General features: G+C 36.1%; 1 protein-coding gene across 5 annotated transcripts in view; it reads right to left on the bottom strand.

Moving 5' to 3' along the window:
- The window catches only part of ATP13A3 (ATPase 13A3), an 89,388-nt gene that overhangs the window by 35,032 nt on the left and 28,200 nt on the right, over positions 1-26,156 (bottom strand). For 4 of the 5 annotated variants that reach the window (XM_030329080.1, XM_030329079.1, XM_030329076.1 and 1 more), the window contains 16 exons: positions 25,697-25,879; positions 25,341-25,411; positions 23,596-23,676; positions 22,351-22,420; positions 19,975-20,109; positions 19,455-19,527; positions 16,588-16,719; positions 15,115-15,294; positions 14,820-14,977; positions 13,693-13,881; positions 11,934-11,995; positions 7,778-7,928; positions 4,719-4,835; positions 4,106-4,123; positions 3,860-4,013; positions 3,645-3,765 (listed from right to left, as the gene is read on the bottom strand). In XM_030329080.1, coding sequence (XP_030184940.1) covers positions 3,645-3,765; positions 3,860-4,013; positions 4,106-4,123; positions 4,719-4,835; positions 7,778-7,928; positions 11,934-11,995; positions 13,693-13,881; positions 14,820-14,977; positions 15,115-15,294; positions 16,588-16,719; positions 19,455-19,527; positions 19,975-20,109; positions 22,351-22,420; positions 23,596-23,676; positions 25,341-25,411; positions 25,697-25,879 — 1,895 coding nt within the window. The remainder of the gene's footprint in view (positions 1-3,644; positions 3,766-3,859; positions 4,014-4,105; positions 4,124-4,718; positions 4,836-7,777; positions 7,929-11,933; positions 11,996-13,692; positions 13,882-14,819; positions 14,978-15,114; positions 15,295-16,587; positions 16,720-19,454; positions 19,528-19,974; positions 20,110-22,350; positions 22,421-23,595; positions 23,677-25,340; positions 25,412-25,696; positions 25,880-26,156) is intronic. The other variant, XM_030329078.1, reaches the window with a different exon arrangement.

Genomic DNA, 26,156 nt, shown 5'->3' on the forward strand with positions numbered 1-26,156 from the left:
TTAAACAAGAAATTAAAGAGGAAATTAAAAAGTACATAGAAGCCAGGGTGCCTGGGTGGCTCAGTTGGTTAAGCGTCCAACTTTGGCTCAGGTCATGATCACAAGATCCATGAGTTCAAGCCCTGCATTGGGTTCTGTGCTGACAGCTCAGAGCCTGGAGCTTGCTTCGATTCTGTGTCTCAGTCTCTCTGCCCCTCCCCTGCTTGCTCGCTCTCTCTCTCTCTCCCCACCAACTCTCTCAAAAATAAATAAAGGTTAAAAAATTTTTTTAATTAAAAATAAAAAGTACATGGAAGCCAATGAAAATGAAAACATGACAGCCCAAAATCTCTGGGATGCAGCAAAGGAGATAAGAGGGATGTATACAGCAATCCAGGCCTTCCTAAAGAAGGAAGAAAAGGTCTCAAATACACAATCTACACTTAACACCTAAAGGAGCTGGAAAAAGAACAGCAGACAAAGCCAAAGTGAGCGCAAGAAGGGAAATAATAAAGATTAAAGCAGAAATCAATGATATTGAAAGAAAAAAAAGAAGAAGAATTATAGTAGAACAGAACAATGAAACCAGGAGCTGTTTCTCTAAAAGAAAGAACAAAATTGATAAACCCGTAGCCAGATTTGATTAAAAAGGAAAAGGAAAGGACCCAAATAAATAAAATCATGAATGAAAGAATAGAAATCACAACCAACACCTCAGAAATACAAATAACAAGAGAATATTATGAAAATTATATGCCAACAAACTGGGCAATCTGGAAGAAATGGATAAATTCCTAGAAACATATAAACTACCAAAACTGAAATAGGAAGAAATAGAAAACTGGAACAGACCCATAACCACTAAAGAAACTGAATCAATAATCAAAAATCTCCCACAAACAAGAGTCCGGGGCCAGATGGTCTCCCAGGGGAATTCTACCAAACATTTAAAGGAGAGTTTATACCTATTCTCCTGAAGCTGTTCCAAAAAACAGAAATGGAAGGAAAACTTCCAAACTCATTCTACGAAACCAGCATTACCTTGATCCAAAACCAGACAAAGACTCCACTAAAAAGGAGAATTACAGACCAATTTCCCTATGAACATGGATGCAAAAATTCTCAAGAAGATACTAGCAAATCAAATCCAACAATACATTAAAAAATTCTTCACCATGATCAAGTGGGGTTTATTTCTGGGCTGTAGGGGTGGTTCAATATCTGCAAATCAATCAATGTAATACATCACATTAATAAAAGAAAGGATAAGAACCACATGATTCTCTCAGTAGATGCAGAGAAAGCATTTTGACAAAACATAGCATCCTTTCTTGATAAAAAAAATCTCAAGAACGTAGGGTTAGAAGGATCATACCTCAACATCATAAAGGCCATTTATGAAAGACCACAGCTAATATCATCCTCAATGGGGGAAAAGTGAAAGCTTCCCTCTAAGGTCAGGAACATGACAGGGATGTGCAATCTTACCACTGCTGTTCAACACAGTACTGGAAGTCCTAGCCTCAGCAATCAGACAACAAAAAGAAAAGGCACACACACTGGCAAGGAGGAAGTTAAACTTTCTCATCACAGATGACATGACACTCTATTGGAAAACCCAAAAGACTCCACCAAAAAAACTGCTTGAACTGATCCATGAATTCAGCAAAGTTGCAGGATATATTAATAATGCACAGAAATCAGTTGCATTCCCATACACCAATAATGAAGTAGCAGAAAGAGAAATCAAGGAATTGATACTGTTTACAATTGTACCAAAAACCATAAAATACCTAGGAATAAACCTAACCAAAGATGTGAAAAAGCTATTCACTGAAAACTATAGAAATCTTATGAAAGAAATCAAAGACACAAAAAAATGGAAAAAACATTCCATGCTCACAGACTGGAAGAACAAAAAATATTGTTAAAATATCAATACTACACAAAGCAATCTGCATATTCAATATAATCCCTATCAAAATAACACCCTCATTCTTCACAGAGCTAGAACAAACAATCCTAAAATTTGTATGGAATCAGAAAAGACCCCAAATAGCCAAAGCAATCCTGAAAAAGAAAACCAAAGCTGGAGGCATCACAATCCCAGACTTCAAATGTATTACAAAACTGTAGTCATCAAGACAGTATAACACTGGCACAAAAACACACACACAGATCAATGAAACACAACAGAGAACCCAGAAATGGACCCACAAACGTATGGCCAACTAATCTTCGACAAAGCAGGAAAGAATATCCAGTGGAATAAAGACAGTCTCTTCAGCAAGTGGTGCTGGGAAAACTGGACAGTGACATGCAGAAGAATGAACCCGGACCACTTTCTTACACCATACACAAAAATAAACTCAAAAAGGATGAAAGACTTAAACGTAAGACAGGAAGTCATCAAAATCCTCGAGGAGAAAGCAGGCAAAAACCTCTTTGACTTCAGCCACAGCAACTTCTTACTCAACACATCTCCAGAGGCAAGGGAAACAAAAGCAAAAATGAACTACTGGGACCTCATTAAGATGAAAAGCCTCTGCACAGTAAAGGAAACAATCAGCAAAACTAAAAGGCAACCAACTGAATGGGAGAAGATATTTGCAAATGACATATCAGATAAAGTGTCAGTATCTAAAATCTATAAAGAACTTATCAAACTCAACGCCCAAAAAACAAATAATCCAGTGAAGAAACAGGCAAAAGACACAAATAGACATTTCTCCAAAGAAGACATCCAGATGGCCAACCGACACATGAAAAAAATGCTCAACATCATCAGGGAAATACAAATCCAAACCACAGTGAGATACCAACTCACACCTGTCAGAATGGCTAAAATCAACAACTCAGGCAACAACAGATGTCGGCGAGGATGCGGAGAAAAAGGAACCCTTTGCTGGTGGGAATGCAAACTGGTGCAGCCACTCTGAAAAACAGTATGGAGATTCCTCAAAAAATTAAAAATAGAACTACCCTATGATCCAGCACTTGCACTACTAGGTGTTTATCCGAAGAACACAGGTGTGCTCTTTCGAAGGGGCACATGCACTCCAATGTTTATAGCAGCATTATCGACAATAGCCAAGTATGGAAAGAGCCCAAATGTCCATCAACAGATGAATGGATAAAGATGTAGCATATATATACAATGGAGGATTACTTGGTGATTAAAAAGAATGAAATCATGCCATTTGCAACAATGTGGATAGAACTAGAGTATATTATGCTAAGCGAAATAAGTCAGAGAAAGACAAATATCATGTGACTTCTGCATATGTGGAATTAAAGATACAAAACAGATGAACATAAGGGAAGGGAAGCAAAAATAATATAAAAACAGGGAGACAAATCATACAAAACTCTTAAATATAAAGAACAAACAGAGGTTGCTGGAGGGGTTGTGGGTGGGGGGAGTGGACTAAATGCGCGATGGGCATTAAGAAAGGCACTTGTTGGGATGAGCACTGCGTGTTATATGTTAGTGATGAATCACTAAATTCTATTTATGAAAACACTATTACACTCTATATTAACTAACTTGGATTTAAATAAAAAATCAATATTTAATACATACTCACAACATATAAATTATTGTACATGACATATAAACTATACATTACCGGAAAAGCTGTAGAACGACTGTTCATCCACCTTACCTGCTAATATTCTGTACTTTATGCCAAGTCAGTTTCGATTCCAATTTTCTGTGTGCAAGAGCAATTACACGGAAGCCCTGTTTAGTGTAATCTTCCAGAACTTTTTCAAAATCAGTAGGAACTTTTAAAAAGGAAAAAATAAACGCCATTGTTAAAATTGCAACTACAAGCTTACACAAATAACAATTTCATTCAAAGCCTAGTTGATTCCTTACCTGTTTCAGGTTTACAAAGACTAGCAATGATCTCAGGTGCTCCCTTCATGTAGGCATCCATCTTCTTATCCCCTAGCACCCTTGCAACCACACTCATACGTTGCAAAGCAGAAGAAAACGGAAACTGACGAACAATTCCTATCTCATAAATAGCCTGTATGATTTCAAAAGATGCACAAAGCATTTGTTATTTTTTTGGAATTAAAACACATATCCTTAAGTAACAAGTAAACATTCTTCACTTACTGGAAGTTCAAACAGCTCCTAAAAATAAAACAAAGAGAATAAAGAAATAGTACATATTAGACTACTCATCAACATACTCAAGTTATAAAAAAAAAAAAAAAAACTTTATACATGCACAAAACATCTAAAAAATAGCAAAGAGCTTTGAGTATTTCAAAGTCAGGTTTCAAGATTGCTTCTCTACTATCTCCTTTTTTTTTTAATGTGTGCTTATTTTCAAATACTTTGTTATCCTAAAATACTAACATATTAAGTACTAAAAATAAACTAAGGGGAAACATTTTAAAATTCACCTAAAAATAAAGCCATTCACATATTCTTTCTGCTAAATCATAGGAATTTAAAGGATTAATCACTGTTTAAATCACAAGGCCTAAGTTGTTCAATAAATAGTAAGGAAAAGTAATGGTAATCAGAATTACATCTCAATGTTTTACACACAGAGTGCCTGCGACACACACCAGATGTGTAGTTTTGGATAAATGCAGCTAAAATATTCGTATCTGCCTAAGAATTAAATAAAGGACATGTGATTTCATCTTCTAGCAAGAGTTCAAAATGAGGACTGAACATGAACGTTATAAGTATCATCCAACTTAACGTGATTTCGCACCATTTCTTGGTTTCCCGCATGTGTAGATTCAGGAAGCAGCTGTTTTGGAGGACGAACCACAGTGGGCATAATTCGATTATGAAGTGCCGTTTCCTCTTCAGTTGCTTCTTCCAGAATCTGAAAGGAAAATATTCAACACATTACTTCATAAAATTCAATTCACTGGTTCTACTTTTAAAAGAAACATTACGGCTATCTTCAGTAATAACGACAACAAAGTCAGTACCCAAAGAATAAACGAGTACTACTAGACCACTAATATATTAGCATACATACTTATATTTATGTTAGTATAAGTAAACTTGTATGTATTTTAAACAAAGTTAAAGTCCTGGAAATCCATGGGAGATGGGAAGCAGAGATGAGAAGTGGAATAAAGAAACGAGAAAATCTTTCTCATTTTGCTCCTAAAACTAAGACTTGTCGTAGGATTTAGAGACTATTCCTGCAAAAAAATAGAAGATTCTTGCAGTTCCAAAAATGTTCAGTCTATCATCCAAGGGTTCTTTTCTGCTAACAGGAGAGGATTCAAAAGTATATGGAGCTCAGGGGTGCCTGGGTGGCTCAGTTGGTTGAGCATCCGACTTTGGCTCAGGTCATGATCTCACAGTTTGTGGGTTCGAGCCCCGCATCAGGCTCTGTGCTGACCCCTTGCTCAGAGCCTGGAGCCTGCTTCAGATTCTGTGTCTCCTTCTCTCTCTGCCCCTCCCCTGCTCATGCTTTGTCTCACTCTGTTTCTCAAAAATAGATAAATGTAAAAAAAAAAAAAAAAAATTGTAAAGTATATGGAGCTCAGATACAATTAGGAGAACCACCGGATGAAGCACACATTGAGGTACAAAGACTTGAGTTTAGTGTCTCAGAGTGAACATTTCTGGTTAAGATACTACTAACCCTAAGTGCTTGAAATTTAATTTAAAAACACTTATTTTTGGTGAAATAATTCCAACAAAAACTTGTATGAAGTACACATACACAAGAAAAAATAAATTAATTAGACTTCAAAGTGAAGGAATCGATGGGAAAATGATGGGGAAGGGCACTGTGCCCAATGAGCCAATTTTATACGATTCTAAGGTATGTTTTAACATCTCTGAAATTGGGATGTTCTTATATGGCATCGATCACATCAAATAACAGCAGTGACTGGTTATGTGGAAACATTCCATTGATAGTTTGTGATAAGATCAAGCATCAAGACATCTCAGTGTCAACGAAACATGCTATTAATACAAACTTACTTATTTAACCCATTTTTAAAAGATGCACAAACAGAACACTAAGTCTACTGAAAATCTGTTCATCTAGAGAGAAGTTTTAGAGAACAAAGATGAACCAGTCCTATTTTGCTTTACTCTCATAAATTATCCTCTAAAGGCCTTTTGGGAATTAGATTTGACAAATATTTATTGTGGGCTATCAGAAGATGGACAAACACTAATGCACACATCCATGTGCCTCTTTCAAAACATTAACAAAACAGGAGCACCTGGGTGGCACAATCAGCTGAGTGTACAGCTCTTGATTTTGGCTCAGGTCACGATCTCACAGCTCGTGGGATTGAGCTCCATGTCCCACTGAGAGCGTGGAGCCTGCCTGGGATATTCTCTCTCTCTCAAAATAAATAAACAAACATTAAAAAAAAAATCAACAAAATACAAAAAAAGAAAGAATCCTGTCAAAGTAAATAGGAAATTAAAAAAGAAGGATTTCAAATATGAAGATAAAAGGCAAACTGATTACTGTATTGACGAATGCAGCAGTGCAAGAAACAGTAGCCCAGAATAAACACAAGAGGATATACAAGGGAGGGACATTCTTCACCAGCCCGAATAGCTGAGCTAAGCAGAAATAAAAACAAAACACAAGACCAGGGGTGACTGTCTAGAGACATGAACGACCTACCTGAGAGGAGGGAAGGCTGCTACCATGAGGGTCAGCAGAGGGGGTGAGGAGGGCAACCTACAAGGCCAGCTCTGCAGCTCTGGGCTGAGGATGCCCCCTGATGAGGACTCACCCTCAGCACACAGCGAGCTCCCCCTGGGTCGGCCTTGCCATTCAGAAGAGACACAGCTCAAGTAAACAGACTTACACACATACGGGCAAGGGTAAAAACCTGAGTGCAGCTACCCAGAATTATCGAAGCAAACCTTAATTCTTAAATATAAATGTACCATCAAGATATATCATGAAAACAAAAGGCATGAAGGAAAAAGATTAAGTGTTGGGAGGGAGAAAGAAAACTGACCCAGAGAAAATAATTCAGAAGCCAGAAGGAACTTTAAAAACAATCTTATTATTGCATCTGTAAAAGGACACAATACTGTGAAATGGTAACCAGGAAACACTGCATGCACTCAAAATATTCAATGCCAAAACAAACAAACTGTAAACAAACAAAACTGTGTGTGTGTGTGTGTGTGTGTGTGTGTGTGTGTGTGTGTGTGGACACAGAAAGTAGAACATGGGGACAAAAGAACAATGAAGACACAGGGCTATACTTTTCACCTATGGTCAACAGATTATTGTTGTTGAAGATCATCTTTCTGACTCGGGCCTATTACCCCCAATTGCTAACAGCTGCTTTCTCTTATAAACATAAAGCAGGCACCTGAGAAGATCATCTTCTATTAAGGGTGTTTGAGTGAGTTAATTTAATTAAAACGGACACTTTTTTACACAATTATAAATGTTTCTCCAATGTTACATAGTTCCTTTATGGTACAAGATGAACTGGTCATCAAAACAACTAGCAAAGGGGCGCCTGGGTGGCGCAGTCGGTTAAGCGTCCGACTTCAGCCAGGTCACGATCTCACGGTCTGTGAGTTCGAGCCCCGCGTCGGGCTCTGGGCTGATGGCTCAGAGCCTGGAGCCTGTTTCCGATTCTGTGTCTCCCTCTCTCTCTGCCCCTCCCCCGTTCATGCTCTGTCTCTCTCTGTCCCAAAAATAAGTAAACGTTGAAAAAAAAAAAAAAAAAAAACAACAACTAGCAGAAACCATCTTTCTGCTGCAAGATTATTTTCCTTCAAGTTACTTGTGTTTTAAAATATTGAACTTACCCATCCAATGGCTTCAAACATTTTCAAATCAAGTGGATCACCAGAAAGCACTCCTTCAATCTTTGTGAGTGAGTGACAGGTAGCCATACAAGCAACAAACTGAGACTTTACCAATACCTCATTGCAAACATTTTCTTCTGGCAAAAGAAAACTAAATAGAAAATACACTGAATTAGATTCATAAATCTAAGACTATAAATATTCTAATCATACTCAGGTTTTATAATTTTAAAAAATGGAAAAAAATGTTTGCATTTCTGTGCATATTAATTTTCACTACAGTTTTTAGCATTCAAAAACATTTTCTTCCATGTAAATTACACATTAACTAAAATACCATCTTATCTAAGATTCTGAATACCTATGCCAGACATAACAATATAGAAAATACTAGATACTAAATAATAATTATAATTAAAATTCCTGCTTATAGGCATATAAGAATACATGTGTAAAAACACAAAATGAATGTGTAACACATCATCATTTAAATGCAAAACCAAGCTCGTAAGAATGAAAAGGAATTTTTCAAGTGTCAGAAATGGAAGGAAAGGAAAACCAGAGGAATGTGAACCTGCGTGATGCTGATTGCCTGCGAGAGAAGGAAGAAGGGAGGGGAGTCATCCCAGTATGCTAAGGACCCAGGCTTTAATTCCCATATAGGAATGGAAGACAAAGTCCTGGCCAGATACAAAGTGGGGAGTTCAAACTGAGAGGATCCCTTTCACCCAAGATAGCCAGTGCTCTTGAAGAGCATCTTTGGAAAAACAATAAACTGAAAATAATTTACCTACATATCCAAACTAAGAATAAGCTGATCTCTTTTTCTCTCACCCAAAGCTCAAGAAAATCATTAATATCTGTAAAATATTTACTGTGCACTAGGCACTGTTCTAATAACTTTAAACATATCTGACTCATGTCCTCTTCACCACAGGAAGAGGTTTTATTTATCCTCATTTCATAGAAGAGATACTGAAACAGAGAGTTAGGTAACCTGCCAAGGTTACACAGCACACAAGTGGCAGAGCAAAGATTCAAATGCAGGAGGTCTGGTTTTAGGGCATAAACTCTGAATCACAACACCAGTCAGGATAGGATCTGGGTTTGAATCCATGCTACTGCTGGTCCAGAGATCCTCAAGTTATGAAAGTAATATTAAAGCTCATCTGGCACGACTGATACCACTCTGGCCCAAGCACAGTCTAAAGTTTCCAGAGAGGAGCTCCCACAACACAGCCACAAAGAAATCTCACAGAAAATTCCTGCTAAGCATAAGTCCGTAATTTAAAAATGCACTGGGAAACATTCCCATGACTCAACAGACATAACAAAGACAGAATTAGAATCCCATAAATTTGAGATAATAGAATGGAGATCTGAAAGAATGCAAAAAGGGCACTTTTAAATTAAAGACTTAGAAAAAGAACAAGACACTATGGGGGGAGAGGAGGACAGGCTGACTTGGAAAAAAAACAAGTGCAATTTCCTATGTAACCTATGTCCGGGATTCCCAGATGGACAGAAAACAAAGAATGGGGGAAAGGTCATAATTTAAAAAAAAAAAAAAAAAAAAAAGCTGAAAAATTTCCAGAATTTATGAAAAGCATAAATCTTTGGAATCAAGAAGCAAGTAAGTCCTACACAAATAAAAAGATCATGGTGAAACTGCAGAAATCAAGGATAAAGAAGGATTCTTAAAAAACAGAAAGAAGGGGCGCCTGGGTAGCTCAGTCGGTTGAGCGTCCGACTTCAGCTCAGGTCACGATCTCACGGACCGTGAGTTCGAGCCCCGCGTCGGGCTCTGGGCTGATGGCTCGGAGCCTGGAGCCTGCTTCCAGTTCTGTGTCTCCCTCTCTCTCTGCCCCTCCCCCGTTCATGCTCTGTCTCTGTCTCAAAAATAAATAAACGTTAAAAAAAAAAATTAAAAAACAAAACAAAACAAAACAAAAAAACAGAAAGAAAAAGGAGTCAGGAGGAATGGAATAACACCTTTATTTTTTTTTTTTTAATTTTTTTTAACGTTTATTTATTTTTGAGACAGAGAGAGACAGAGCATGAAGGGGGGAGGGGCAGAGAGAGAGGGAGACACAGAATCGGAAACAGGCTCCAGGCTCTGAGCCATCAGCCCAGAGCCCGACGCGGGGCTCGAACTCACAGACTGCGAGATCGTGACCTGAGCTGAAGTCGGACGCTTAACCGACTGCGCCACCCAGGCGCCCCTGGAATAACACCTTTAAAGCGCTAAGAGAACACAAGTGACAGCCTGGAAATCTAGACAGCTACGCCATTCTTCAAAAGTCGTAGTGAACTGGGTGTTGTATGGAAACCAATTTGACAATAAATTTCATATTAAAAATAAGTAAATAAAAATAAGTTAAAAAAAAAACAAAAAAAAGTCATAGTGAAACAAAAGAATCACTAACAAATGTAGCTGCAGAAGATGGTGATTTATTCCAGAAGAATGGGATATATAAGAAGCAATGGTTAGCAAAGATGTTCATAAACCGAGGCAAATCTTAGCATGCAGATGGCATAAAACTCAGATCCTAATCATAAAATACTATGTAACAAATACATATAAATAAGAGGGGAGGAGAATAATCAAAAAAATATCCTACAGTCCATGGCTTTCTTGCGGGGGGGGGGGGGGGTGGCTAGAAACCCAGTAAAGACACCCATGAACTTGAAACTCTATGACTTAATAATTTAAGGACAAGCAGTAAAAGATGAAAATGTATAAATTCTGAGAAAATGTACAAAAATATGAGAGAAATTTGAGAAAATGTGTGAACTAGGGCGAGAAATGGTAGAAATAATTTCCAATTTACTTGGAATTATAAATGTGAACACAATGGCACAGAAAGATTAAAAAGTAAAGTGATGAAAAAGATACCCTCAGGTAACAGGTGGGATGTAACTACAGAAATACAAGATGGAAGGGAATTTAAGGCAGGATGCATTAAATAAGGTCACAATGTGACAAACTATTTACCAAGAAGATGTAACAACTGTGAAATTATATGAACCAAACAATACTCTCTCCAACTCTATAAACTTCAATCCCACAGACTTCTGAGGGGGAAAAATGACATAAATACAACTACTAAGCCATCAAAAGGCAACAAGGAAGTAAAATGACAAGACAGACTGCTGGAATATTTTTGCAATGCATAGTACTGAAAAAGATTACCTCCCAATAAATACAAAGGACTTCAAATAAATGAGTAAGACTAAGAACACAACAGAAACATTGTCAATATATAAAGTGACAATACAAGAAGAATGCTAAATGACCATCCCTCCAAAAATGTGAAAATAAGCTCAGCTTTATAAGTAATGAGGAAACTGCAAAAAGCCACAATGAAAGACCATTTCATATCTGTCCATGGCAAAAACGAGAAGCCTGACAATACCAAGTCTGGCAAGAACTGGAACAACAGGATCTCATACCCACTGAGGGAGGCAGTGGGAGCACCATCACTTAGAGATCAGTACCTGCTACACCTGTAGCCATGCATGTACTATCTAACCCAGCACCAACATTTTCAAGAAGCTGTTTACTGAATTTCAACTACATGGTCACAAGGAGTTGTGTGTAAGAATTATAATTGCAGCACCATTTGTGAAAGTGGAAGGGGAAAGGGAGAAAAAAGATGAAACTGCCCCTTAGAACAGATATTATGATTTGATCATATCATGGAATACCAAACAATAGTGAAGATTAGTAAGTTAGACCCCATACATACCAACCTGGATAAATCTTGAAAACAGTGTTAAGAGGCACCAAAAAAAAAAAAAAGCAGCAAAAACACATGTACATTGTATCAGTCATATACATTTGTTTACAAATAGGTCCTGTTTAGAGAGAGAGATTTGTCTGTAGACTAAATATATAAACACGCAAAGACAGTTAACAGAACACAACTTCAGAATGATGGTAGGGCTATGGGAAGGGATAGATTTAAGATGTTAGCAATATCTGTAATATTTTAAATCTTTTAAAAGAGATCTGAAGCAAGTATGACAAGATATCAACCGTTTAATCATGGTGGTGGGTACACAGCTGTAATATTACTCAGTATATGTTTGAATATCTCATACATTAAAATATTAGGAAGTAACTAATAAATTATCAACTCTAGCTAATATTTACCGTGTATTTTCCACTCGTTGAATCCCCCACAGATCTAAACCATCTTCAGTAAGAGTTCCAGTCTTAAAAAAATTAATTAATTAATTAATTAAAGTACATATATACAAAGTATAATGCCTCCAAAAAAAAAAAAGAAAAACATGAAAAGCTATGCTACATATACATAATAAAAGTAGTATATAGTTATAAATAAAGAAAACTAGTAAGATCTCTGTATATTGATAAAAAATAACTTTCAGGAAAAACAGTTAAAGTGGGGAAAGGGTACAGAACATTCCTTGTGATATGGTTCCTCTGTGGGGGGGCGGAGGGCATATATGTAGAAGTATATGTTTATGGACTTGTATTATGAAAAAAACAGAACAATGCAACAATTAATCAAGGATCCCTACAAAGGAAGGAGACATTAGGACACAGGGAACCAAAAAAGGAAGAGGAACACGTTAAATGACACCAGGAGGAAGCAATCAGCCAAATCCAAGATGTACATGACCTGGTTTCTTCAATAGATGATTCAGGGTAAGGGGCAAGAAAAACAATTGTTACAGATTAATTGTAACCAATGCAATCATTATTTGGATTCTGACAGAAAAAGCAAACTGTAAAATTTTGAGATACTTTTGAGAAAGGCAGGGAAAGCTGAATATGAACTGGATATTAGATAATACTAAAGAACTGTTAATTTGTTAAGTGGAATAAGATAATGGTACTGCAGTTAATTTTTTTTTAACACCTTCTAGAGATAAAACTGAGGTATATTGGGTGAAAGAATGTCTGATGCTGCCATCTTCAAAGTGAGGGGACAGATGAAGTGAAGAATGACAAAATGCTGATTAACTGACAAAGCTGAGTGATGGGTAAATGAGGACTTTTTATACTTGTATCTTTCCTCTACTTTTGTTATCTGCTTAAAAATTTTAATTGTAAGGTTTCCAAAAAAGACAAGCATAAGTGAAATTTTCCAAACAGATAAATATAAAATGTAGTCATGAGATAGGACCTTTTTTTTTTTTTAAGTAATTCCATGCCTAATGTGGGGCTCAATTCACGACCCCAAGATCAAGAGTCGCACACTCTGCCCAATGAGCCAGCCAGTTGCCCCAGGATATGACTTTTTTTAAAAACAAAAGTTCGTCTCACATTTTTTCCTTTAATAGTGATCATGCACAAAAATCTTATTCCTATCCTATCAGTTACCAACAAGAGCTTGATGGAAGGTTTTTTGGTCAAGATTTAATTCCTAAAACTCTTAGGAAAACTAATTTCAGCAGAGGAAAGGAAAACTCTCTATAGGACAAAGCAAGGAATATTTCATATGTGTACAAAACTGGTCATTTTCACATAAAATTGTGAAATCAGTGACCTTAATAATTTTGAAAGATATTCAATAAAATCATAGAGCAAACTTTAACTGAACATATATACTTAATAGCAATAAAATTCCAGTAAATACATCTGTATGGAGCTTACTCTGTTAAAAACAAGAAAGATCAGACAATCTTTATTACTATTATAAGGCATAATTCTGGATATGAATAAGACAATTGCAGATTTGGGCAATCCCAAAGTATTAAAAATTGAAAAAGCAATGAGAATATACAAAAATGATTCATGTGTCAAATAAGGTGAAAAAGAGGAATATTCGAAGAACATTATACAATGTGTACAAATCTGTTGATAGAGAATACAGAAAACCTTAATCTAAATATTTAAAAGCTACCAAAATAACCTTTGAGAATGATTATAAAACTGAACCAACCTTGTCAAAGCAAACAAGATTCAGCTGTCCACAGATATTTATCCTTTGAGGACTGATACAGAAAATACCAATTTTTTTCAGTCTTCTTTGGGCATACACAATACCGGCTGTCATTGCAGCTGGAAGTGCAGGTGGCACAGTAATGGTAATGATATCCAGAGACTCGATAATTATGACCCCAATTTCTACCTACAATAAACACAAAAATAAATGTCAGACTCGCCAATATCAAATATTTACTAATCTGTGTGTATTTCTTTGGTGAAGAATCTATAAACCATTTTCAATTTTATATATAAGTGTGTATCTATGTATTTACATCCAAAAAGTATTTACAATTTTTTTCCCTTTTGAGTCTGCAAAATAGAAAGCTCAATGAATTGTCAATGGACTATGGAATGTAAGCTACTTTTTTTTATTAAATTTTTTTTAATTTTTTTAAATTTTTTACATTTATTTATTTTTGAGAGACAGAGCACAAATGGGGGAGGGGCAGAAAGAAGGAGACAGAAAATCCAAAGCAGGATCCGGGCTCTGAGCTGTCAGCACAGAGCCCGACGTGGGGCTCGAACTCACAAACCACGAGATCATGACCTGAGCTGAAGTCAGATGCCTAACCGACTGAGCCACCCAGGCGCCCCGAACGTAAGCTACTTTTAAAGGAAATCTTCATTTTAAGAGCTCTACATGCTTCACACACCACACACTTCAACACTTCAAAATCCAACCAATATCTATCAAATACTGACTTGCTACAAGCACTGTACTACGCCCATCTCCAAAAGGGATGGAAAAGAGAAGTTTGACAAGGGCTCACAAATAACTTGAATGCTATATATCCCAAAAGTTACAAAAAAAATAAATAAATAAAGGTTTTGGTAAGTTTGTGGTCACCCTCCCTTTTTTAAGTCACAAGAGAGCAAGAAAAAGATTGCCTAAACCAGAGCTATCCCAAAGAACTTTCTATGATGAAAATGTTCTGTATCTGTACTCTCTAAAGTAACAGCTACTAGTGTCATTAAATTAAATTAAAAGTTAAGTTCTTCATCTCATTTCAAATCCTTAGCAGCCATTAAGAATTGTGGATCATTAAGAATCAAACCCTATTAAGAGTCCCATTTACATACCTTGTTTAAAATGCTATTGATAATAGTGTAGATAAACCCAATGCCAGCCACTGCCACAAGACACAGTAGAAACAAGTAGGCATCTCTGTAGAGTTTAAAATCAGTTGGTTTGGGATATAATATAGAACGAACAAGCTGTCCTTTGGAAGTACTAAATCCTTTAAAAAAAAATTTAAAGAAGAAAATGACTGTATTTTTATAAGAAAATGAGAATTATTTCCCAAAATCTCTTTTTAAACATTCAGTAGGCATCAAATATGCTAAACCATGCAAGAAGAGATGAAATGTTTTCTACCTGTTCTAACTACTACAGCTTTGACAAGTTCTCCAGTGTAGAAACGAGTTTGAATTACAGTAGTCCCACAAAACAAAGTGTGTCGTTTATGTATTTCTGGACTATAGAATTCATCTCCCATTCCTTTTATGTCCACTGAAGGATTTGGCAAATTAGTCTTTGTTACTGGAACACTCTCTCCTTTAAAAAATAAATAAATAAATAAATAAATAAATAAATAAATAAATAAAAGCATAGAAATTACCATCAAACACACAAATCTTGAGTTGTTAAATCAGTTAAATGTTATCATACGACTGTTTCAATAGTTATTAAGAGTTCTCATATGCGTGGCATGCCGGGCTGGCTCAGTCAGTAGAACATGCAACTCTTGATCTCATGGTTGTGAGTTCAAGCCCCATGTAGGGGTGTAAGAATTACTTAAAAAAACAAAATTTAAAAAGAGTTACCTTATGTGGATAACAAAGCTTATTCAATTAGCTTTCTATCTACCAATTTCCTTGTTGAAAAATATCAAGTCCTGTCTCCCACAATAATTCCTCAAAGTCATTTGTGAGTCATAATAATTTGGAAACGATTTTGTGACGTTTCAGATAAGAACACCAGGTAGCTGCCATAGCCCAGCATCTACTCTCTTATCCTTAAAAAATGAATTGGAAAGCACTCTGCAACCTAAAGCACTAAGATGTGAAGGCCTACTCCTAACCTCCACCACACACACACACACACACACACACACACACACACACACACACGGAAGAAAAAAGACCTCTGGGGAAGGGAGAAAAGAAATAAGTAGTATGGTAGTTCTCTCAAACAACAACAAACTGCCAAATTCTTTTTCACATTAAAACTTAATTCTCTGTACCACTCACATAGTTCTTGCTTCAAAGGTGTCAAGTATGTAGGGATATTTGTGCAACTGTGTTTTAAGATAAAACTCTTAACAGTTTGAAAACATATAGGAATCACTTCTTTCCAGGGAAAAAAAAAAGGTAAAGTGATAAAAAGATATAAAGTTCTACCTTCAGATTATGAACTTCCAAAGTGAAGTCATTTCAAGGTCTACTTCCCCTCCCTGACCCCGCCCCCACCAGCTTAAGGAAAATATAAAATCTTCATTCCCACTTATTACACATCAAATAGGGAAGTAAATATGCTGCCATTCTCTGTAGGCAAAGGACTTATTTCCTCTTCCCTTACTGTAAAATATTTCCCCATGTCAAAAGTATGCCAAAAGATGTAGTGAATACCAGCATAATAATTTAGTCTCACAACTGAGTATAATGAAGAATTCAGTCTCCTCCAAATAAAAAAAAAATCTTCATTATCCATCACATTCATGACATGAGTAAAGAAAACAAACAATATTTTACAGTTACAGATACAATAAGACAGTTAAATAGCTTAATCGGTAACTGCTTAATCCTAATATCATTATAAACTGATCTGATTTTTACTCATTTAGTTTACCTGTTAACATGCTTTCATTTACAATGCAAGTACCATTAATTAGAACTGCATCACAAGGCATCACTGTCCCATTCAATGGAATGACCATAACATCTCCTGGCACAAGGTCTGTAGAAAAGATCTCTTCTATTTCTGGATTTAAAGAAAGAAGAAGAAAGAAAAGTCTGAATAGAATATTCTTTAACTTGAGGGGTACCTGGGTGGCTCAGTCAGTAAAGCATCTGACTTCAGCTCAGGTCATGATCTCAGTTTGTGAGATCAAGCCTCACACATGGAGCTCTGTACTGACAGTGTGGAGCCTGCTTGGATCCTCTGTGCCCCTCTCTCTCTGCCCCTCCACTGCTCGTGTGCAGGCGAGCTCTCTCTCCTCAAAAATAAACATTTAAAAAAATGCAAAAAACAAAAAGGAATATCATTGAACTTGAAATTCAAATACAGTAAATAAAAGATCTGTCTGAAGGTCACCTGACCTCAATAAGTTAAAAATATAATGGAGTTAAATAGGCCAATCTCAATAAAAGAAACTAAGACAAATAAGATTATTATTCCTTAGGCTAACAAAGCATGGTGTTTAAGTGTGTCAGGTAGTTTGACCCCTGATAGGATGCCAGCTGCACACATGTGATGCCAAGTCCCCTCTGACAAAACAGGTGGCTAGACTTCAACACTCATAACAACAGCCCTCTTAAAGAACAGATAGTGAGTCAACACATGATATCCCCCGCGACAGGTAAATAAGCTCAAATTTCTATTAATTATCCTTTGGAAATAGTAGAAAGCATTGAAATTTTTAAATGTATTTTCTTTTATTTTTATTATTTTTTTAATATTTATTTTTGAGACACAGACAAAGCATAAGCAAAGGAGGGGCAGAGAGGGAGAGGGAGACACAGAATCTGAAGCAGGCTCCAGGCTCTGAGCTGTCAGCACAGAGCCCAATGCGGGGCTCGAACTCACAAACCTCAAGATCATGACCTGAGCTGAAGTCAATGTTTAACCGACTGGGCCACCCAGGCAACCCAAGTATATTTTCTATTTTAACAGCATTTTTTACACTATTCTTCTTCTCACTGCCACTATTTATTACTCAACATTTCAATGCCTTCTCAATATTCCTGAAGTAGTCCTAACATTTTAGATAGATTTTAAACAAATTTACAAAATAAACATTGTAATACGTTATCTAGTTCATTATTTCTTTAGAAATCTGTACTATTCAAGTTAGCTAAACGCTTTTTTACAAGATCTTCCCAAGTAAAAGGAGGTTTTTCTAGAAGACTGCCTTACATTTAGACTCCCTTTCATTCTTTCCCTCCCTCTGGTTTAACACTAGGCTCAGGAGAGAGTTATGCTAGTTTGTAAACAAAGACGGGTGAAGAGAAACTACTGTTTGTGATGTTGGTCTGTAGGAAGAAAACTCTTTTCCTTTCTAAAGAAAAATGGAGAGTACTTTACTAAGCCATGAGGAAACAACTTTGTAATAATACTAAGCACATACTAGGCATAATAAACCTGACTCTTCCAAAGCTTTAATGCCACTTGAAATTCTACTCCTCTCAGGTATACCAGAAAACAAACTAGCAATGATCTCTTAAGAGTTTACAAAGGGGATAAGGAAGATCCAAGTTGAATGCAATGTCCTAACATCCCAGTGTCTTCAGCAGCAGCAGAGCAGAAAGAGGATGAACACCAATAGAGAAGACAGATACTCCCGACTAAAGCAACAAGTGACCAGGAAGCACAGGGAAGAAAGCACCTGCCAGGCCAAACTGTGTTTATGCTTGGATGTAGTTAGTATACTGAGCCAAGAGAATGGAAACTGATTTGACACTCTCAATCAATCAGAATGAATATTGCCTCCAAGGCCTGTGCTGCTAGGCTGCCACCTCTCCTTTATCTCCTTTACACCTCTTCACATCAGACAAACTAACATGTCCAAACCATTATCCTTCCTTACAATCCTGCTTCTCCTCCAGTGTTCCTTATTTAAGTGGCACCGATGTCCACCCCCTCAAGCTTGACACCACTCTATCGCCTTGTATCCAATGAATCATCAGATCTGTTTCAATGCCCACATTTAAGTATCTTTCAGTCCCATCTCATTTCTATCCATCTCCACAACCCTCACCTTGATCCATTTCGTGTCTTCAATATCACTCCCTTCTGAACCCGTCTGAACACAGCAGCCAAAATGATTTTTTCAAAAATGCAAACATCAGATCACCCCCCTGCTTTTAAGCCCTTCGATGGCTTTCCATTGCCTTTTGGAATAAGGCCAAATTCCTTAACATACCTTAGATCCATCATCTAGTTGCCATCATCTATTTGCTGCCCTGGTCACACTGAATTTCCTTCAGTTATTACAATGACCAAGCTCCCTCTCATTTCCAGAACGTTGGGCACTTAGAACCCTCTTCTCTTCCTCTCTCACTCCCATCATACCACCTTCTCACCTACGTCTTATCTAATTCAACCACTTAAAAATGCTTTTCCCAAGAAGCCGTCCCTGACACCTACAGTAAATGAGCTCTAATATCTAAATTCCCTGACCTCTCCTTATCATAGCATTTATCACACTTTATTGTTACTATTTATCATCTGCCTTTCCAACTAGACTGAAGTTAAATGATGGCAAGGACTATATCCATCTTGGTAACCCCTGCATCTCCGGGGCCTATCACAGTACCTGTTACATTAATAGAGAAAGAAAAATACAATTTTACGTGAATGAATTTGATACAAACTCAGAGATGAGTACAAATCCAAACACTTCTTTTTATTTATAATACATTGTCTCACTCAGTCATTAGTGCTTAATGGGTATCTTTTATTGATTTATGTGTCCAAGTGTTACCTAAAGTACTTACCTCCATTCGCTCTGCAAACTGAAACTCTCACAGTACTGTGAGCTGCCACCATGTCATGCAACATAACATATTGCTAAAATAGAGGGTAAGACGTGAAAATTAGCTAATATAAACCCACTCTTCAAGGTATTTAAAAGCAAAGGTGTTATAAAATAAGTTAATATGGTAAATGTATGTTACTCTGCCACTAAAAATGCCAAGACTAAAAGGTTCAAAGAGTATTCAATTAGCTGTAGACAAAATAAGAAGTATTTTAATGAGACAGTCCTGAGTATCAACCCTCTAGTATTTCAGTCTGTGATAAGCACACATAGATCCCTATGGCCTCTAAACAGTCAGGTGGTAGTCTAACTCTAAAAAGCATCTGCCTTCCTCTACCACAAAAAGAGAGGGAAAGGAGTACATATAACTAAAAGAATAACTATATCGAGTTTTACTTTGTACCAAGTACTACTCTACACGTTACATGTTACTACAAAATACAAACACAGTTGTAAAAGCCATAATAAACTGGACTTACCTTTCTAATGGAATATAGAGAGCTTACAATTGACACTACAGACATAATCACAATGGCTAGAGCATAATAATAGTATTCATCAGTGCTCCACAGTATAACACTGAACAGCTGGAAAATGTAAAATGGGTTGAGAACCTAAAAGATAAGATTTTTAAGTCAAATTGGATGAGGTATTTATAACCATACAGATGTTCCACCTTTGCATTTAAGAAATAACCAACAAGGGACACCTGGATGGCTCAGTTGATTAAGTGTCCGACTTCAGCTCAGGTCATGACCTCACAGTTCCATAGCCTCACAGCTCAGGAGTTTGAGCCCCACATCAGGCTCACTGCTCTCAGCACAAAGCCCACTTTGGATCCTTAGTCTCCCTTTCTCTCTCTCTGCCCCTCCCCCACTAGCACTCTGTCTCAAAAATAAAGAAACATTTTTAAAAAAAGAAAGAACCAACAAGATACTTAGAGGATAAGCTCTGTAATACCCCAGGGCAATATATACAACCCAAAGAGTTAGCATAGTACTTTTTTACCATTAAACTACTGGAGTTTGCCTCAATAAGCTTAATTTAAGTTATTTGCATCCATCTAGACCCATACCAAACCCAAATATAGATTCAGCCAGAAACAGACAAAAATGTGTCTTTAGCTATTCTTCATTCTGCTTCAACAATAAAGTACATTTACTTCCAATAATTACTAGGCAACTAAAGGATATAAAATTTTTAATTAAAAGGAACAAGTGTTTCTTATTATGAACTCCAAATACCAATTTTCTTGTAAGTCAAAGGTTCACTGGAGACTAAAGGGAAGACAAATAGGAAACAGTAACTTATACTATTTTGTATTCTCTAGAGAAATAATTAAGGATTAAAACCTGAATGAAAAGGGGTGCCTGGGTGGCTCAGTCAGTTAAGCATCCGACTCGGATTCAGCTCAGGTCATAATCTCACTGTTTTCATGAATTCAAGACCTGCATCGGGCTCTGCGCTGATGGTGCAGAGCCTGCTTGGGATTCTCTTTCTCTCTCTCTCTCTCTCTCTCTCTCTCTCTCTCTCTCTCTCTCTCTCTCTTTCTCTCCCTCTCCCTCTCTCTGCCCTTTTCCTGCTCACACTGTCTCTGTCTCTCTCAAAGTAGATAAATAAACCTTAAATAAGTAAATAAATAAATAAAACCTGAATGAAAAAAAGAGATAAAGCAGTCCTGGCAATAGCCTTCATTTAGTCAAATATCATAGTATTTTATCAATTTCATTAATAACTTCCCCCAAATGTCTTAAAGTTGATGCTTGTGAACTTTTCAAAGCACTTTCACATATATAGTCCCATTTTACTTCAAAATTACATGAGATAATTTGAAAGGACTTACTCCAATTTTATAGATAAAGGAGAAGAAAGATTTTCTAATGAGCAAAGCTAGTTACTGACAAAACCATATTATAAACCAGGCTTTCTAACTCCTCCAATCACTACACTCTGCTATGTTTTTTTTTTTTAATTTTTTAACATTTATTTATTTTTGAGACAGAGAGACATAGCACGAGTCGGGGAGGGGCAGAGAGAGAGGGAGACACAGAATCCAAAGCAGGCTCCAGGCTCCGGGCTGCCAGCACAGAGCCTGATGTGGTGCTTAAACCCACAGACTGCGAGATCATGACCCGAGCCGAAGTCGGACGCTCAACCAACTGAGCCACCCAGGGGCCCCACTCTGCTATGTTCTAAAGCAAAATACAGTCGCTCTCAGGAACTGAGGGAAAACAATCTGTGTATCTATTAAAAGTATTCACCCAACCCTGATCTTTAGCCAAAAACCAAAAGAAGACTAAAGAGCCTAACTGCCAGGCAAAATCCCATGCTCCCTTCCTTTACGTGTATAACCTTTATTCACCTCTCTTCAATGGCACTTACAACTGGGCAGTCACTACAATAACTACTGACACACTTCCCTCCTGGGATAAAGTACAAGCTCCTCATGGTCAATCAACAGGTCACGTTTTGTATTCCAAAGTTAGTGTACAATGTCTAGTTCCCAAAAATGCACCACAAAATAATCATGTGAAGAATAAACATGATAAATCATCTAAAAATTGGAGAAAAGAGAAAAGACAGGTGTATATAACTATAAAACAGGTCAAGATTTAGATGTGCAACTCACTGAGACTGAAAAAAATTTACAGACAAAAAAAGCAAAACAAGTAATAAAATGGTAATTCATGCCCCCAAATTATTTCTCTAGCAAAGTTACTACCTTTACCCCCCAAGTTAAAAGAAAGAGAGCTAGTGAGAGAGAAATTAAGAAACAGAAAACCAAGAATATCTTATTACTTAAATCATGACTCTTTTCAAATTGACAACTCTACTGATCACAAATGTTATCTTACCTCCTTAATTAGAAGCTTAAAAACAGAAGGCACTTTCACAGTAATTTCATTTACTCCATAAAGCAATTTTCTACAACAGGAAAACATAATAATAGTGTCACATTATACAATAATAGTATAATTTAGGGATAGCATTTCATTAGATAAAGCTCAAACCACAGATTGCTCTTAAATCTGGAACTTCAACATTCATGTTTCCACATACTTGTCTTCCACAATTCAATTCTCTACCTACAGTATTTAAATCGAAATAGTCACTACTGGATAACTACACTGTTGTTTCATTCTGTCTCAGATCTTTTTGTGTGACAAGTATCTTTCCCACTAGTTTATAATAACCATGTCGGCAAATGTTTTTTCATCCTTGAACACAATACACCTCAACAATTTTGAATTGCAATTCATTTTTGCAAGAAACTAAATAAACAAATTTGAGCGGTCCTATACTATTTTTCTAATGAGAATACTGTACTAACAGTGTTTATTTCAAAACACTGTACATCTGACTTTTTAAAAAATGCTTTTAAAAAGTTGCTTAAATCCTTCCACTTAAACTCCTGTTAGTCCTTTCTATGTGATAGAGTAATTCTTGCCTTTAATGAAGTATGGGTCTAAATGAATCAATTTTTCAATATTCTACTGAAAAAAACATGCTACAGAAGTATAAGAAAACTGCTAATTTAATTTGAAAATAGCATTTATCTTTAAATTTGCAATACACTGGTATAATCTTATACTTCAACAAAGAATAACATGATAAAAAAGGTTATGCATCCCAATTTACAAATATTCATTGTGGTAAATTTTGAGCTCATGCTTACAATTCCCAATACATTTCAGAAAATCTAAGCTGCTATCAATTATAAGACATACCCATCATTTTATGTGCTATCAAGATAAAAATGTTGACAACATTTGTCAAGTAAAGGATGACACTCCACCCACTGCATGACACATCCCCCACTTTAGAAATGTTAAAATGTTGAAAATATGTATCTTAGAATGGGTAAAATATGGTATATTTTCAGGGATACCAACTTCAAAATTCCAGTTTCAACATTTTCATAATTCTTAAACTGAGAGACAGTCTTACTCAATTAAATACCAGTAAGTTGTCAACTACTAGGTCTATAATGTTTAAATACCTATTAATATGTACAACTATATGGTAAGAGGGTGGACTATACATACTACTTTATTTAGGAATTTTGATAACAGATCTAACTTTAGTTGGATAAAAATTACCTGTAGGCATGCATCCCCTTTGTCAGTCCTGCACTATGCTTTTCATAAATTGACGTACAAGAAACACCTTCATCCAGTCCCCTAAATAAATCCAAAGTTTTTACTTTAAACAAAGTTTAAAATATCCAAATGTCTTAATGCCCTATTCTTCTATATTCCTGATTTTAAAGTGACTTCCTTACAAATAGAAACCTAACAAAAACTGAAATAATGAATGAGAATTTTAAATCTCAAATTCATAAGATAACCAATAATGAAAGTTCTAAGTCTCAAAAGTGCCAAATTCTAAATTAGCCAATATATCTATCACATGATAAAATGGCTCTAAATACTCACGTTTGTATGACAATATTATTATCCTTTAAGGCTGTACCAAAGCTGTAAGAGCTATTAATTAAACTAATAAAATTATAGGCAAAGTATGACTAACTTGAGAATCCCAAACTAATTTTTTTTTACTTTTTAATAATTAAATTCTAATTATTAAATTATTAAATTATATAGATATAATTTTCCCTCTTCAATTTTTTAAGCTTCATGCTAACAATCCTATTCACTGATTTTTTTTCTACAAAAGCATCAATCCAAATCTGTCCCTGTTCTAATACAAACCTGGGAGAGAAGTACAGAATTTATGAGTCACAGTCAATGTCCAAAATCTGTAACAATTCTAACTGGATTCAACCAACAGACCTAATTTTCCCCCCAAATGTCTTAATTATGCTTATGTTGACTGAGATACTAGTCAAAGAACTCCAAAGAGAACCCTACACATCATTTATCTCCAATCCTTTTCCATTTTTTTCAGATAGAAAAAAATTAAGCTCCCTAATTAACTGCTATCATTGGGATGCTTAAATTCTAGAAGCTTCTACAGCTGGCAAATGCCACCAGGCAAATAGGTTTGACACATTTTTCCCACTGAAGTTGATGACTTCTCCAAAAGCAGCAGGGATCAGCTCCAAGTCTTTTTAAAAAAAAAAAACAAAACAAAATGGCAGCTCACTGGCAGTGTTCTGTAAGGCAATAGTTCTTAACTAGAAATGGTCTTCTGAACTAGGCATGCGGAAATGCCTAAGTCTATTCCAGATTATTCCAATTCTTTAGTGTCTGAGGAAAAAAATCCAGGCATGAATATTTTAAATGTTCATAAGGCGATTCTCTTTGTATTGCTAATATTAAGAATTCCTTTAGCACTCTCAAGTAATGATACTTAATGAGTGTTTATAATAATCACTTTAACAATAGCAATAAAAATAGAATCCTAATTAATTCAGTACTTAACATAACTTCAAGCCTCCACAAAAAATAAATTTTAAGGGATTCCTCCAACTTGTCCTATTCAAGGCTTAACACATTGGACAATGTCTCAATCTTTACCCACACAGTAAAGTTAAATTTCTGTTTGGGAAATGACAATTCAGATATTCTGACAGACTATAAAGTGTACTCTAAAATTCACTTTGAGATGAACCCACAAAAAGAAAAGAACTCAGACTCAGAGTGGATTTGGAGAATCATATTGTTTCAAACTTTTATGTAAATTTTGCCAAGGTACAAGTTCCAAGTAGGATTTATCCTAAAATGGTTAACAAGTATTCAAATAACACCAGGGAGTTAATAAGTGAATAAAAGTTATGCAATAAATACCTCTTCAATTTTTGTAACCCTACAATGAATTCTTTTCCATCTAGAACATTTTCAAGATACTCGTAAAAGAATCCAAACAAAAGAAAAATACTTACTTTAAAAAATCAAAATTGTGAAGGGTATCATTCCAGAAGTATTTTACACTGTGGTGGGTAAAATAACGAACCTGTAGAACACACATAAATGTTACACCAAAAAGCACTATCATCACTTGTTAACCATTAAGTTTACTAACACAAATCTATTATGTATTAAAATTAAAGTGATCACATGCAAATGCAATCTGCTTCTAGTATTACCTAAACTGTGTTATACATAGTAATAAGTATTTTATGTGCATATATATTCATCCCAAACAAAAATAACTGCAAGCACAAAATTATAGGCTGCGATAGAATAAAATGTAGTAATTCTGGTTTTTAAAGAAACTGTAACACTAAGATCACCATACCTGCTGTGGTTGAGTTTGTGAATATTTGCTCATCTCATGCCTATTCTCTGTAGCCAAATTTTCAGTAAAATGAACAGCATGGCCATTTGCAACTTTATTAGTCATAGATTTTGGACTCAAAAATGGGTGAGTTTCCAGAGAAAGAAAGCGGATTTTTGCACAAAACCACATTCTGAATTCATCCTTATAAGACAGAAAGGGATAAAGATAAAAAGTCAATTCCATGTATTACATAACACCTATACCTATAATGCCTATATAGTTTTTTTTTTAATTTTTTTTTTTAATGTTTATTTATTTTTGAGACAGAGAGAGACAGAGCATGAACAGGGGAGGGGCAGAGAGAGAGGGAGACACAGAATTGGAAACAGGCTCCAGGCTCTGAGCTGTCAGCACAAAGCCCAACGCGGGGCTCGAACTCACGGACAGTGAGATCATGACCTGAGCCGAAGTCGGACGC

This window comes from Lynx canadensis, chromosome C2 (assembly GCF_007474595.2).
Source record: "Lynx canadensis isolate LIC74 chromosome C2, mLynCan4.pri.v2, whole genome shotgun sequence".
Taxonomy (NCBI): Eukaryota; Metazoa; Chordata; class Mammalia; order Carnivora; family Felidae; genus Lynx; species Lynx canadensis.